At 39.3% G+C, this 16488-nt stretch overlaps 1 protein-coding gene across 3 annotated transcripts; it reads right to left on the reverse strand.

The window, feature by feature from the left end:
• Nucleotides 1-333: 333 nt before the first annotated feature.
• On the reverse strand, nucleotides 334-15879 carry gabra4 (gamma-aminobutyric acid type A receptor subunit alpha4). Of its 3 annotated transcripts, none has more exons than XM_077609953.1 (10): nucleotides 15784-15879; nucleotides 15545-15679; nucleotides 15329-15447; nucleotides 14423-14490; nucleotides 12532-12674; nucleotides 12156-12238; nucleotides 10191-10334; nucleotides 8880-9032; nucleotides 5058-5314; nucleotides 334-1971 (listed from the first exon to the last, which is right to left on the reverse strand). In XM_077609953.1, exons 2-10 carry the CDS (start codon nucleotides 15625-15627, stop codon nucleotides 1423-1425), a joined length of 1599 nt encoding a protein of 532 aa, XP_077466079.1. In that variant the 5' UTR covers nucleotides 15628-15679; nucleotides 15784-15879; the 3' UTR covers nucleotides 334-1422. The 3 variants fall into 3 exon arrangements, with proteins under 3 accessions (XP_077466079.1, XP_077466077.1, XP_077466078.1); XM_077609951.1 differs by having other exon boundaries at nucleotides 12454-12674; XM_077609952.1 differs by having other exon boundaries at nucleotides 12454-12674; nucleotides 15545-15847.
• Between the last annotated feature and the right edge of the window lie 609 nt (nucleotides 15880-16488).

The raw sequence follows: 16488 nt of genomic DNA on the forward strand, positions 1-16488 counted from the left end.
ATATATATATATATATATATATATATATATATATATATATATATATATATATATATATATATATATATATATATATATATATGTCCTTGGATAAGTAAACCACCCAATATGTATATGTATATATATACATATACATATATATGTATATTTGTATATATATGTATATGTATATATATATATATATGCACAAGAATTTCAATTAAAAAAACAGCAAAATATGATTTTTATGAACAGGGTCACTTAACAAACTGAAATCATTTTTCAAAGTGACAGTGGAATTCATTCACATATCAATTGTCTGTTACAATCTACCTTTCAAATAAATGGAAAAGATTCAGCTAGCAACTTTATTGTTGGAGTGGTTGACTATCCAGAAAGCATTTTCTATGCCATTTAATCAGTTACATAACTGCTTGATTCCCAAATATTATTTTTTGAGTGTGTTGCTGAACACAGAATGAATTCATATATCTTGTATAAGATTGTTGCTTTGTGATTAAGTGCTGTACAACAGGTTTTTCATACGTCTGATGACTACGATGAGACCAAATATATATATTTTTTCATTTCAAATCCAAATCTTTCATTTGTCTTCCACTTTTTCAATTCACGGCTAATTCTTGCTGTCTCAACGCTGTACATAAAGGAGTTCCTTCATACCATTATCTCATTGACGATTAAATGAATGTTCATTGGCCCCTCGCAGAACCAGACCTCCCGGTTGAAATGACGTCTATCGCTGTCAACGGCAGGCAATGAGTTAACAAGATCTTAATATACAAAAGTCAGGGCATTGCAATTGACCAAATAAGTACAAATAAAACTATATACATGTGTACAGTTTAAATGGCAGTGCACACATTCACGCATATATTGCCGTATACAGGATAGAAAAATAGTCATCTCATGCGCTGCTTCATACTGCAGTGGTAGCTGGTGAAGAGCTTTAAATACACATCCACAAGCATTTATTTCAGTATTTATTCTTAAGATAAATTTATTTAATATTTTTATTTTATTTTTAAATAAAATAAATTAAATAAAAAAATAAAAAAATATGATTATTAATATATCAATATTTCAGCAACACGCTTATTTATTTATTTAGATTTATTTATGTATTTATTTTTTTATTGACTTATTTATTATCTATTTATGTCTAAAAAGTATTTTCCCATATCTGCATTCTCACCCTCTTGCTACTGTGACAACGAAATTTCCCGAATACGGGATGAATAAAGTTATCCAATCCAATCCAATCCAATAATAAAAATAGGAGAAAATCATAATCCAGTGGGCTAGTTTCACTATATGAAGGTTCTTGTGTTCTGATTTTGGCAGCATATTTCTCACATTGCTTATATTTCTTATTTGCTTCCAATCTGTGAAACAAATCGGCGCCTCACGCTTGATGGCGGGGGTCTAGCCTCCCTTAGCCACCATGGTGTCCTTGGATAAGTAAACCACCCAATAAACCATGTTAAATGCCCCAAAAGACACCGGGAAAAGGATCCGCGCGTACTTGTCAATTTTGCTGGTTCCGCCCATGCCGGCAGAGGTGGGCTGGGAACACGGAGTCTGTTTTAGCTCCACTTTGTTACCCATCATCTGGAGGCGCTCCAGTTTAGGCCCCAGCAGATGCTGCAGGGAAGCGGAGGCGGGGTTTTGCCCGCGCGGTATCGCCGCCGAAGCCGGCGTCACGTCTGGCGTGGAAGTCGCAGCCTGAGGCGTGGTTTTCACGAGCTGTTTTTCCTCCGACGAGGAATTCACGCTGAGGACGCTCTCGGATTTGGGACTGGAGCGGGAAAGGGTGGTGGAGCTGCCATTGACGCTGCTGTTTAAAGGTCTAAGCGGTCGAGGCCTGCCCACTCCTGAAATGTTGCTTGTGGACTGGGCTTTCTGGTAGTTTATGTCTTGGTGAGTAATGTAATTCATCCGCTTCCTTAGGTTGCCATTTGTGTCCGGGTTTTGCTGTCAAAGTACAGAAAATGTATTCAGCACTTCCATTCTTGTTTGGTTTTTTTTTTCGGTTATGTATTCAAAAAAGTTGCATTATTTCCCAAGTCACACACTACTCACAAAACATTGGGGTTATTTGACTTCATGGTGAAATTTCAGGATGAACTTTTCAAATGCAACCTTTACTGGTGGGTTTAAATTGACCTTCTCAAAACTTCTGAATGGGATTCAGAACTGTTTGGGCATTTTGCTGCTCTTAGAAAAGGAGTTGAACAGTAAAATTTAACATGACCTTTGACCAAAAGCAAAGATAGCCACACTATCCATTGAGACTTGGCCAATGCTATGCTGTTCATGTTATGCCCAGTTAATATAAAATTCCGGGAAATTAACCTATTAAACAGTCAACAGAATTGTATATATAGTATATGTACAAAACATATACTGGATTCAGAGTGGAGTTTGTATGGTCTCCCCGGGCTTGCGTGGATTTTCTCCGGGTACTCCGTCTCCTCGTGCCCTGCGATTGGCTGGCCACCACTAATTCAAGGTGTAGCCTGCCTGTTGTCAGCTGGGATAGGCACCAGCACCACCCCTGTGATCCATGTGAGGATAAACAGTTCAGAAAATGAATGAATGAATGAAAAAAAGTGGTAGCAGGGTGAGAATGAATGGCTGTTCGTCTCTCTGTGCCCTGCGATTGGCTGGCAACCAATTCAGGGTGTACCCCCGCCTACTGCCCGTAGCCCGTAGTTCAGGGGTGTCAAACTCATTTTTTGTCGGGGGCCACGTGGTAGTTTCGATTACATCCGGAGAGCCGTTATGTCTACCAACTAGGCTGCCAAAATTAATCAATTAATAAATTGACAGCTTTCCCTGATCGTGCTAATCGATAGATCATTTTTGGACATTCAACTTAGTACAAATTGTTTGCAATTATTGATGTAAATGAGGAAACAGGAAATAATCTACAATCTTCATTTGAATTTCATCATAAAACAGAAAGTTGGCACTCATCATTTACTTTCTCGGGCCACACAAAATGATGCGGTGGGCCACATTTGGCCCACGGGCCGCCACTTTGACACCTGTGCCGTAGTTGGCTGGGACAGGCTCCAGCTTCCCCCATGACCCTTGTTAGGATAAATAAATTTAAAAAATGAATAAATATATAGATAAAAATTCAAAATGGCGCCATTCAAGCTGCAGCCAGTGGCAGTAGCTAATCTAATCTAATAAGCGGTATGGAAAAGGAATGAATAAAAGAAAAGATATTATTATTTATTTATTTTTTACTTTGGAGCGGGTGGCTTAGTATCGATTCCCACTCTGTGTGGTGGTGTATTAGTGTGAATAATTTTATGTCTCTGTGAGTGCCCTAAAAGTTGACTGGTGACCAGTTTAGGGTGTAGTCCACCTTTTTTTAATTACGACTCTGACAAGTATAAGCGGTGCTAAAAATGGATGTGAAAAAATAACTTTCTTTTCCCTTATGTTCGTACAGTGCAAACTGATTGATCTGAATACAGAGGCCGTCACAGATGGCCTTCATCACGACGTCAAAGTAATGCAGATGTCACTTATAAAGGATTTCACTCATTTCACACAAGCTTAAAACAGAAAGTAGGTATAGTAGAACATCACAGTGGTAAAGCAGTATAGAGTCAAAGAAGCTTATCCTTTGGGAGTTGATGTTTTCCACCAGGCAGGAGTGTGAAGCTGCCTGGCAGTAAAGCATTTCCAGGAATAATCCACCCCCGGCCAACCTTTGAAACTGAAAATATTCCGTTATTGTGTCCAATGTGGACATAGCGGTGGAGTGCATGTGTTTGCTTGTTATCAGCTGTGAAATACCGTTAAAGTGGACTCATCATGCAACTTCCCTTCTGGGGTCAAGAGGACCCACTTTTGTGTAAAACTGTCATTTCCGCCAACAAGCATTGGCGAAACCTATACAGATGCAACCAGGCTGTGTTGCCGTGGCAACCTACTAATCCACTGAAGTGCTGTTGTCACTCGACTGCATTCGTGCATGATTACAGCAAAGTGGGATTTGGACTGGAGAGGGCAACTTAAAGAAGTCAGCGGAAACAACTGACATATGCATATTTTTAAGTCGAGAATTTAAAGATATTGTGCTCATTTCCATTCACCATTTTCTATATTACACTAAAAACAGAAACTAAGAGTTTCAAACGCGCCTATCCAAGGCATCGAAAGGTAGCAGGCCATGGACAACCATCAAGAGTTCAAGCAGCCTACCAAGCATACCCAGAGAAAGCCCACTTAAGCCCGGGGAGCGCATGCAAACCCCACACGGGAAGGTCACAACCTGGGATTGAACCCTGGATCTCAGAACTGTGAGGTCGATGCGTTCACCACTTTTAACCAGGAAGTATTGATGATAATAATACGTAAAAGGATAAACGCAGTCTTCTCCTTCAAAATTCTACTCCAGCTCTGGTGATTTAAACATGACGATTGTGTTGACAAATGAAACATGCTAAACGCATTAGCATCAGCGCTAGCAAGTGCCAAAAGTTGATTGACAGTCGGCATGCATAGCCTACAAAATCCTAGTGCTAACAGGGTAAGCTGTTTCAAAGCCTAATTACATGTACTTATTTTTTTTATTCATTCAAATTTGTCAGGGTTGTTAACAGTCTTTACTTTCTCCCAAGCCAACAATTTATTCATTTTAATTTGACCTTACATTAGCTTTTACAGTTTTACTATATGTACTTGACTTCACGAAGGGTGGATTGCTGGCGGAAATCCTGGCGGTCCAACAAACTTATAAAGCACTGGGAATGACCCTGTTTTGCATATACAGTGGTACCTCGAGATACGAGCTTAAAACATTGTTTTAGCTCTATAAAAAAAACTGAATAGTCATGGCTTTTAATCCAGTTCTTTTAATCCATTTATTTAAAAAAAACCTAAATATTATTTCTAAAATGGTCCGGCCCCCGTGAAATCAAGTTGACGTTAAAGCGGCCCGTGAACCAACCCGAGTCTGACACGCTTGCTCTAGAAGAAGGCACAGCAAGCACATTTGCTATCGCAAAATCAAGCACGTTTATCTTCGAAGAATTTACCTGCAGCACTTCGTCCATGTCCTTGACCTTGACTGGTGTACTTTGAGGAACAGGGGGGCATTTGCCCGGCTTCTTTTTGGCCCGCTCCATCTCCGCGTTGGTGAAGTAGTTGACAGCGGCAAACTCGATGAGGGCAGAAAAGACAAAGGCGAAGCAGACGGCTATAAACCAATCCATGGCGGTGGCGTACGACACCTTGGGAAGGGAGTGGCGAGCGCTGATGCTGAGCGTCGTCATGGTCAGCACGGTGGTGATGCCTTTAGAGGTTCAAAATGAGAGATTGTAAGGAAAAAAGTGACAGAAGTGGCTTTGCTCTGGGATTAGGGGAAGTGAACCGAGACAACCTGCCACATTAAAGCAAGCACAACAACTCTGTAATATACTGTAGGTCTGAAATAGAAACTGCACCAAACACACTTATTTTTCTGAGTGTTGTTTTACGTTCCAACTCAGTGCTTCAACGCATGTAACATAAAATCTATACGGTTTTCTTATCCTCATTAGAGTCACAGGGAAAAAAACATCATAGCAATTTTATGCATTACTTTAATGGGGAAGTAACTATTTTTGGTCATCAAAAATGGATTGGATGTTTATAGTGTCCTATGAAGCGCTAATTTGTGTTTAGTTGAACTAGTAATTACTAGAGATGTCCCGATGATGATTTTTTTTTTACTTTTTATCGGATTCTGTTTTTTTAAAGATATGCTTTGCCATCGTTGATCCCATGCCCATAGTTTTAAAACAGTAAAAAAATGTAACCAGTAAATGACAACCAATAATACACGAGGCTCTGTTACTACCATTTGTTTAGAAAGTGAAGTAAGTTTAACCATAACCGTTGTTTGGCTAAAGATTTGAATTACAGCAGGAAAAAAACAATCTCTTTAGATACTGTAAGATACTCCAAAAATAGCCATAAAGAGCGCCCATGCTTAGTATCGGATTGGGACATCACTAATGACTTATTTAGTAGATGTCCAACTTTTCTTTTTTTGTACAAATTTGTCTTGTTGAAAATGTACAATAAGTTCAGATTCACCCTTTGATAACAAAACCACAGGCACAGACTAAATAAAAATGTGTATGACAGTGCTAAAGGACACAATGTAATGAATCTGATGGAATGTCACATTGTCATTGTCACGATGCCATGAAAAAATAGAGAAGATAAGTGTGTATGCAAGAGAGTATACAAGGTCACGTGTAACTGTTACAAAAATAGAAAGATGCTCTATATGCCAACAGTGCATGACTCGTCCTCTGTCTTTAACCAATAGCAATAATTGAATTTGGAGAAAATCCCCTTTGCATTGGCAGTCTAGAACATTCTCTGTGCCAGAGTCCTCAATCAACATAAATGCATCGCCTTGTGTCCGTGACATGACCGCTGTATTATAATGGTATGCCAATCAAAGGCAAACAAATAGGTGAAATGTACCTCAAGGCTCAAAAGTCAATATATTAAATTATACATAACAATAGATGTCTTTAATAAAATAATAGTAAAACAGGTTAGAAGTCTTGTGCACGAATATAACAGACAGTTCAGGAAAATTATTTCATTATCAGATGGACTTATACTTATCCAGCGCTTTTCCACCTTCACGGCACACAAAGCGCTTTGCCATCAGGAGCAATCTGGGGTTCAGTATCTTGCTCGTGCATGCTTTACAGAGCTCACCAGGGCGTGTAATCGAACCCGCAACCTCTGGGTTAGCCACGGATGAAAGAAATTTACCCCTTGATACGTCATGACTTGTTACAAAGGGCCATTAGAAGATAATTTATTCATTAATTCACTTTAAAAAACACATATCCAAGTCAGGGTCATGGGGTGCTGGAGCCTAGCCCAGCAGACTTGGGGCAATAGCCGGACTACACCCTGAACATGTGGCCAACCAATCATAGGGCACACACTTAGACAAACAACCAATCGCACTCACAATCACGCCACCACCGAGCGGGAATCAATCCCACACTGCCAGCACCGAAGTCAGGCAAGTGAACCACTACACCATTACCAAGGCAACAAGCAAATTTAATATACAGTGGTACCTCGAGATACGAGTGCCCCAACATACGAGCAATTTGAGATAGGAGTAAAATTTCGGGCAAATATTTATCTTGAGATATGAGACACATTTTGATATACGAGCATACAGCGGACACGAGAGGCTGCTCATAAGAACATCATGGCCACTGTCTCTTTCCCCGCAACTCCCTCGTGTAATGTCTCTACGACCACTGGGCGGAGCGTTGCATTTTTTCAATGTTTTTCCCCCCGCTAGTCAGTGCGAATGGCGTCTATACTGCTTCTCTTTGGCAAGTGGTCGTGCGTTATCCTATAGTGAGGACATTTGTGTGCATCATTTTCGGAATATTTTGAAGGGAATACAAAAGCAAACAACCCTCGATAGGTTGCATCTGAAAGTCAGGGTGGAGGCGGGGCAAACAGAGCCAACAAAACAAAATTAGAATTAAGTTTAGTGTAAGGTTAGATTAAACTTATTTTTGAGTGTCTGCATCGTAATCCAAGTTCATTTAAATTTGTTTGTTATGTTACGAGCGCGTTGCTGTGCAAAAAGTGGGGAATATTTAAAGCCAAGAAGACCATGAGCACGCTGCTAGATCGTCTTAATCAGTTCACTGTTAAGTACCCTCTCTACTAATCTACGACCTCTTGTTTTTGCTCCCAGGATTCCGACCACGCTCAATCCCACGAGCACGGACAACGACTTCGCTCTCACTCATTGTACCCTCCACTCTGGACTCCACGACATACTTCGTCCTTCCTTTCACGACTAACTACTCCCCTACGCTACTCCCTTAGGTGCATTTGCCCGTCTCTTGGACGGTTTTAATAAAGATTTGAGAACCAGACTTGCTGCCCTTGCCTGCTTCGTGTGCATTCGTTTGGTCGCCGGTCTTTTGGTCGCCGTCTTTTGGTCGCCGGTCTTTTGGTCGCCGGTCATTTGGTCGCCCGGACCCAAACAACGGGCGACCAAAAGACCGGCGACAAAACAAGGTAAAACAACACGGTCTACGCATCAATAAAAGCCAACAATGGCCCTGAGCAGTTTCACTGAGTGGACGTGTGAGTGTAAAAGACTTTGTATGTACATGCGTTGTCACTTTAAGAAGCTACGTCTGTCAGGGTCTTAACAAGTTCTCCAACAAAACACAATAAAATTACGGGAAATTTGGAGCTTTTCTTTAGCCTACTAATTAATAGGGCATTAAGTATGACTAAATAATAATTCACAGTTTGTATTTAGGGAATTTGAGCAACGATTTAAATGGTAATTATCAATAACCTTTCGGGCGACCAAAAGATCGGCGACCAAAAGACCGGCGACCAGAAAACCGGCGACCAAAAGACCGGCGACCAAAAGACCGAGTACCGCCTGCTTTGGGGTCCTCCATCCCCGATCGTAACAATATGGCAGAAAAGATAACCTAAAAACTTAATTGGACAACACAAGTTTTCATTACAACAATTTTGCTACCACATTTTTCATGAGCTGAATTTAAAAAATAAAATAAAAATCAACATAGACAAAATGAGACATAAAGTTTTCAGTGTTGAATTCTTTCATTGTTTGTTATTTGACCTACATGCTTCCCATTGTCATTTTAGTTGGCTCTAGTGTACGTACTTAAAAGGTGCATTTAATAACTTGTCTAATCTTAGTGCTCAAAGAATATTGTTACAAGCATAGCAGCTCCAGATATTCAGCATAATTACACAGAGAGAGGAGGCACTCCAAACAAATTAACAGTGAGATGGAAGGTTGGACACAATGAGTGGGGTCTACATACCAAAAACGGTGCGTGCCGGAACCGACTCTTTATTTATCCAGAAGGACACTTGGGAGAGGATTACTGTCATAATGCAGGGGATATATGTTTGAATCATAAAGTAGCCCATTTTTCGTTTCAAGTGGAAGAAGACCGTCATCACCACATATTCACCTGCAACGCAACGAAAGAAGAATTAGTGTGGCCAACCAAAATTTCTGACAGTTTTCACTCATGGAAAGCTTTTGACCACAGATGTCAAAGTGGTGTCTCGGGGGCCAAATCTGGCCCACCACATCATTTTGTGCGGCCCAAGAAAGTAAATCATGGTAGCTGACTTTCTGTTTCATGATCAAATTCAAATCAAGATGATAGATGTATAGGGAATATTCCGTTTTCCCCCTTTTAAATCAATAATTGCATTTTTTTCAGCCCAAATTGTTTTTTTTTTTCCTTTTTGTGTTGTTTTTAGTTCAAAAAGCATTTTTTTTAATCTGTTTTAGATTTATAACAAACTGAATATTTAGGGCTTTTTATCCAGTCTTTTTAATCTGATTTATTTTTAAATATCTAAATATTATATCTAAAATGTTTGCTCTTTCCCCTTCTGTTTTTTACTGCAAATAAACAGATTTGAAAAAATGCAATATTTATATGTACCCTTTCCTTTTAAAATAAAAAACAAAAGGTTAAAACCCTGCGACCATTATGAGGATAAAGTGGTTCAGAAAATGAGATGTGATGGGAAAAAGTTAAAACATTATATAAATTTAACATTTGCCCTTTTTTCTGATTTAAAAATGTGTAAATAAATTTGACAAATCCACTAGAAGACTATATTTGCCCTATTTTCTGATTTAAAAAAATTGTAAATAAATGTGACAAATCCACTAGAAGAGAACTATTAATAATTAAGAGAACTATTAAGAGGCTCAAAGAGAAGATTTGTACTAATTTTAATGTCCAAAAATGATCTATCAATCAATTATTAAAAATCATTAATCAACGTGGCACCCGACAAAAAATGAGTTTGACTCCCCTGCTCTAGACAGTTGAGATTTTTCTTTATATTATCAAAAATCTTGAAAAACAAACGAACATTTTGACTTAAGAGGATTGATGCCATGTACATCATCTTGAGGCTGCTAAAATATTTCTCTAGCATTGGCATGTGTTTAAAAGAAAGGGGCGGGAAAAAAGCCAAAAATATGTTTCAACATGACACGTGAGGACAGCTGAATATCCCTCGAGTCAATAAAAGAGCGAAAAAAGCAACACATGGCGACAGCAGTCACAGGTTGGCAAAATACTGAAAGTTCGCAAAAGTCTCACCTGTGATGGATTTAATGGTTTCACTGGAGACCGTCTGGCCAATGAGATCATACTGAACCAAGCTAGATGACTCGGGAGGAACCTCCACTGAGTGCTCAGGGCCTTTGGTCCAAGTATAGATCATCTCAGTTTTTGGATAGGCATCTGGGCAAATCAATCATACTTGCTGTCAGTAAGTCAATAAATGATAACTCCAAAAAATATTTTGTCTTTACTTCATTTACTTCATATCATGTACTGGCAACAATAAGTTCGCAATTATTTATTGCAATTAATAAGCCATGACAAAAAAAAGTAAAAGACGGGCTCTGAGGAGCGATAAGAATATACATAGTACCTAAAATAGAGCTAAAAAAAGGAGTTGCAATTTTAGCATCCTTAGCAAGACGTACAAGAACAACAAGAAGAACAAAGCAAGCGAGACGCTTGAACGGTAACTCTGGCCGGTCTAAAAAAATACATTTTGAACTATAATAAACTTGAAAATTAAATAAGGACTTAACATTTTTATTCGAGTATAATGCGCACCCATAATTTTGATTGCATGGGTACTGGTAACTGGCAAATGCTCAGCACACGTAGCCATGAAAAAACATTTATCATACCTGTCAACCTCTGCCGATAACTGCCCTTATAAATGATTATGATTCCCCTTACAAACCCCCAAAAAACCTTACAAACACCGTACGAGCCGTACGCTAATTTCTACTTTTAGCTCTAGTCACAAGGTTAACTACACAGCAACTTATCGTGATGAGTATTTTGCACAATTGTCAGGAGGGAAAAATGCAGAGCTGCCAACCTCCGTTGACCCCATTTCAGGAGTACCCTTGTCCCATTTCCAGAGTTTATCCTGAGTGAATGCGATTCACCCATTTAAGTGGGAAATTTGGTACTTTTCCGAAATTTAAGTGACAATTTTGGGGGATTTCTGGAGTTTAAGGTGGAGTTTGCCTTGCATTTCTGGGTAAACTCCTGAAATTCCAGAGTAGTGGGCAGCTCTGAAAATGGTTTATCATTTTTTTTACACACTTTTGCTTGAGTACAGATGACCACTCTTGCCAACTCTGCTGTCATCTCTGAAAAAAACCTGCCATCAATCCTGTTGTGCGACTGCCTTATTTCATATCAAGATGGCGTTTAATGTCCCAATTTCTCCCTCTGAGTACTTTACCCACTCAATAAATGCACAACAAAATGACAGCTGTCTTTGCCTTCCACTCCCTATGGGACTCTACACCAGCAGGATACCAACTGTGCTGCCAAAACGAAATGACTCTGGTGTGTCATGGAGTGCGCGCACAAGTCCAGATGGAGTAGCAAAAAAAAGGGAGCGCGGGGGAATGAAGGCAAAGGAGAAAGAGGGGGAAATGAGCACACGTACACATACATAAGCCAGATATGGAAAGTAGCTGCATAGGTCCTTGCTATCCCGGGGCACGGGATGGGATTCTGACCTTTCCTTAGCTTCAGGCCACATCACATCTAGGGTTCTTTCCTCCTGACTGGAGGTGAGCACCAGGAGAACGGAAGGGGCGGAGCAGGAGGAATGGATGACAAACACAGAAAAACTGGAATTTGTCCTCTCCAATGTCATCATGCTGTGTAATTGACAGAGATTGCCCAAGAGCAAAGGCAAACATGATTTCCATTCCTTGTTTCTCCTTTGCAGATATCATCTCTAAATTGCTGCTTTTCTTCGATAAGAATGAGCTGCTCTATTTGAGAAGCTAGTTTAATTGAGATAAGGCATTTCTGCTGACCAGTAGACTCCCCCAAAAACAATGGTGCTGAGCTGGAGCTTTCATTGTTCGCAATGAAATATGTCATTATTTATTGTTGCCAGACAGACGTTTTGCGTTTCAGCAAAGAATCCATTTCAGTACCAAAATGGAAACTGTCACGGGATTGAGTTTTTGTTTTTATTTTTTTCGTGTGCGTCAAACACACTCACGCAAAACTTACAGCTTCCAAACTTGAGAGGGCACGCATGTCCATCCATGGGAAAATTCACAAGCTTCATGGGGCATTCTGCACTAATCGTCAATCTGTTACCATAAAAGACAACAAAGGGAGACAGTTAAAAACCGGCAAAAACATCCTTCCCGTTCCTCTAATAATTATATCCACTTAAAAATATCCTACGATTACTTTCGGAGTTTCAACTCAAGCTAAAAATTTATTAATTTTCTGAATATTAAGTGAAACGCAAAAGGTTTGTTTCTGAATGTAAATGATGTATTAAAAAGGGTCGGCACAGGACCTCATCGTGTAGAGTATGGTCCCGTTCTTCATGATACGGAACAGTTTGTTGGGTGCCGTCATGTTGTGGGCCACTGACTTTTTGCCGTTCCTGAAGAAAGTGTCTGGCGTCCACACTTTGGTCACCATCAAGTTGTTGAGCCTCAAAATCTCAATGGGCCCCTCATAAATCAATCTGCGGTCCACCCACGTCTGACGAAAGAACACATCCATTGTGTATTCCTAATACGTGAAATAGACAAAACAAGACATGAAATATTGTCAATATACAGTATATTCTGGACTGAGACTGATATTACACTGCTCGAAAAAGGGAACAATTAAATGTTATATTCTAAATATTGATAATAAAAACTACTTTTAAAACCTCCAGACTACTGAGGGACTGTGCGGATCAGTTTGAATTCTGCATATATAACCTCAGTCTCAGTCTGCAGAAGGTCTACCTTGTGGACTTCCTGTGTGTGGCTCCAGTTTTTTACCTAGGTCTACAATGTCTTCTGTGTCTGTCTTGCTAATGCAACCAAGGAAATTTCCCAAATATGGGATGAAATAAAGTTATAATCAAATCTTCTACAGTTGAAAATCTATTATGTCTGCAGAAATTACACCTTGTGGACTTCCTGTGTGTGGCTCCAGTTTTTTTACCAGGTCTACAATGTCTTCTGTGTTTGTCTTGCTAATGCAACCAAGGAAATTTCCCAAATCTGGGATGAAATAAAGTTATAATCTAATCTACTACAGTTGAAAATCTATTATGTCTGCAGAAGGTCCACCTTGTGGACTTCCTGTGTGTGGCTCCAGTTTTTTACCGAGGTCTACAATGTCTTGTGTGTCTGTCTTGCTACTGCAACCAAGGAAATTTCCCGAATACGGGATGAAATAAAGTTATAATCTAATCTAATACAGTTGAAAATCTATTATGTCTGCAGAAGGTCCACCTTGTGGACTTTATGTGTGTGGCTCCAGTTTTTTACCTAGGTCTACAATGTCTTGTGTGTCTGTCTTGCTACTGCAACCAAGGAAATTTCCCGAATACGGGATGAAATAAAGTTATAATCTAATCTACTACAGTTGAAAATCTATTATGTGATTTTTTGAGAACAGAACAAATTGAATTGTAGGTAAACTGTGGTACACTTGGAATTGTATTTTTGTGTACAGCTAACATTGGCATTTTGCACCTTCTTCCACCCAGCAAATCAGATTTTGGTAATTCCGTGTGATTGAGGTCATTTGGGCCAGTTGCAGGGAGAAATAATCACCCTTACTTTCCTTTTAAATGTGGCAGTTGACTCTTATTGACAATGCCATCATCAGTGCTTCTAAATGATTTTTTTCAGGAGTTTATGCTACTGTGGGCTTTTTTTAAAAACCTGATAGCTTCACGTGGAGAATCAAGAAGGAAAATGCATTTTTTGCACCTTCGTCCACTGTAAAAAATGACATACATGTCGCATATGGGCAAAATATCGTAATTGAACTGCAGTGTGAATGTAGACATATTATTTCAATGTTTTATTATTTATCATATCATTCGATATTCGATATTATATTCGATATTTATTTATTTATATATTTATGTATTTATATAGTTATTTATTTATATATATATATATATATATATATATATATATATATATTTATGTATTTATTTATTTATTTATTTTATTTTATTTATTACCTATTTATTTATGACTAAAATGTATTTTCCTGTGTCTGTATTCTCACCCTCTTGCTACTGTGACAATGAAATTTCCCAAATACGGGATGAATAAAGTTATCTAATCTAATCTAATCTAATACTGGTCAGTCTTGGTAGTGCTATGACAGACATCTTGTCTGGTAAAACACTGGGATTTTCCTTGTCTTTTCCTCTTGACCTGGAGTGACAATCTGATGAATCTCCAACTTTTTAAGCAATGTATTAGAATAAAATACATTGAAGTTTTAACAATTGATGTGCATACCATTTCAACATCTGAGACAGGACCAAAACTTGTCACATAAATGTCTGTCTTGACCTCAGTGACAGGACCTGATAAGACAGTGAAAACATATCAAGTTCAACTTTAAATGCCGCACACAACGTAATCCATGAGTCTTATTTACACTTAACATTTTGCATTAACTGCATCTTCAGGCCTTACAGTCTGTCAGAATGAAGTCAGCCAAATCTGCCTAATGGATGTTATAAAAATTAAACTGAAATCCTTATTTTTTAACTTTTCCCCTCCCTTGAATAAAATCTTTGCAGTAGGGATAAGCTTCAATGTGATGGTGCCATAATGCATATGCATTGGTTTCAGGCATGCTTGAGAAATAAATCTGCACTTTTAGCACTTGAACTGTGCATTAAGCATTTTCCTTGCGACACGATTATATAAGCAGAGACATACAGGCTTAAATAGGATAAAAATATGATGTTTTACATTGTGTGGTTTGTGATGTTCCTTTAAATTGAGGTCAAACCTACGGAGGTGATGTCATCTTGAAGTTGGAAAAATGTGTGCGTCATCTTTGCTTAATATAATATAAAGGCTATTTTTTAAGCAAATTTGACATTAAACTTGCTGGCATGTCTAAATTTTTTTGGGCAGGGAGGCCTCGCATTAATTATTTAATGTGATTTTCCAGTGCCATTGACATATATAGACGTCCCAGTCATTTAAAGTGGGAGGGTTGGCTGTAAGTAGTTCTTGTCAACCCTCCCAGTCCAAATGAATTGGACGTCTGTTTCTGTCAATGTCTGACTGAGTTGATTTGACTTGCTGTTGACTTCAATGTCTATTAGGAGGAATTAATTTGATGCCGTTTTGATGCGTGTAAAAAGAATCAAACTGATTTAGAATGAAAAATATAAATTAAAAACATACCTCCAAATCCAGGTCTTAGTCTGTTGTCGTAACCATCCAAAAGCCGGTCTAAAATCCGTGTAAAATTCTCCGGATAGATCCTTTCATCCTTCCTTGTTTGTCCTGTGGTGTTCTTTAAACTAGACAGGAAAACCAAACACTTTAGAGATTTAAAAAAAAAAAAAAATAAAGAAGAAAAAAGATGGAAATTTCAGCAACTAAAAATCTGGCACTCACCAAGTCGCCAAAGAGAAAAAGTAGACGAGACTCATAAAAATACAAACGAAGTGCACCATCGCCATCGTATTGGCAGCAAACATCTTCGCATGCCATACTTTAAGCTTCTTCACATTTCCTCACTTCCAGAAGCCACTTTGGAGGAAGAAAGGTAAAAGAGCGACACAAGTCAAACGGTAAAGTTTCCCCACAGTCTCCTTGGCCGCAAAACCCTCAAAAAAGCCGCACACCGCACGCACCTTACACCAAAACGCGCTCCAACGTCCCTCCAGCCCGAATGGAAGCTTCTGTTCCTTTTCTTTGCACTCGCATCCGCAGAAAGAAGCAAATCCGCTCTCTCCTTCCCTCACTTTGTGTCACCCGCCCTCCCATAGAAGACCTGCTGTTTCCTTGTTCGCATCTCTCCCCTCCAAAGTCACTTGCTTTGGTCCAAAAATGTTTCTAAACGACCTTGAAATGTCATAAAATCTCATCTGATCTCATTTTTTTGAACCGATTTATCCTCACTAGGGTCGCAGGGGGTGCTGGAGTCTATCCCAGCTGACTTAGGGCCAGAGGAGGGGGATGCCCTGAATTGGTGGCCAGCCAATCGCAGGGCACAAGGAGACAAACAACCATTCACGCTCACACTCATATCTAGAGGCAATTAAGAGTGTCCAATCAGGCTACCATACTTGTTTTTGTAATGTGGGAGGAAACCGGAGTACCTGGAGAAAACCCACGCAGAACATGCAAACTCCACACTGGTGGACCGACCTGGATTTGAACCCAGGACTCCCACTGTTGGGCTGACGCGCTAACCACTCAGCCGCCATTTCATAAAATACTATGTAAAGAAAAAAAGGACGTCCCGACAAGGAGAACATTCTGCATCCACATTCTGGTGCTTCTGTTGTGACCCCCCCTTCTGACTCGCACATTCTACATAAGGTGTTTTCATAAGT

This window comes from Stigmatopora argus, chromosome 9 (genome assembly GCF_051989625.1).
Source record: "Stigmatopora argus isolate UIUO_Sarg chromosome 9, RoL_Sarg_1.0, whole genome shotgun sequence".
NCBI classification, from domain to species: domain Eukaryota; kingdom Metazoa; phylum Chordata; class Actinopteri; order Syngnathiformes; family Syngnathidae; genus Stigmatopora; species Stigmatopora argus.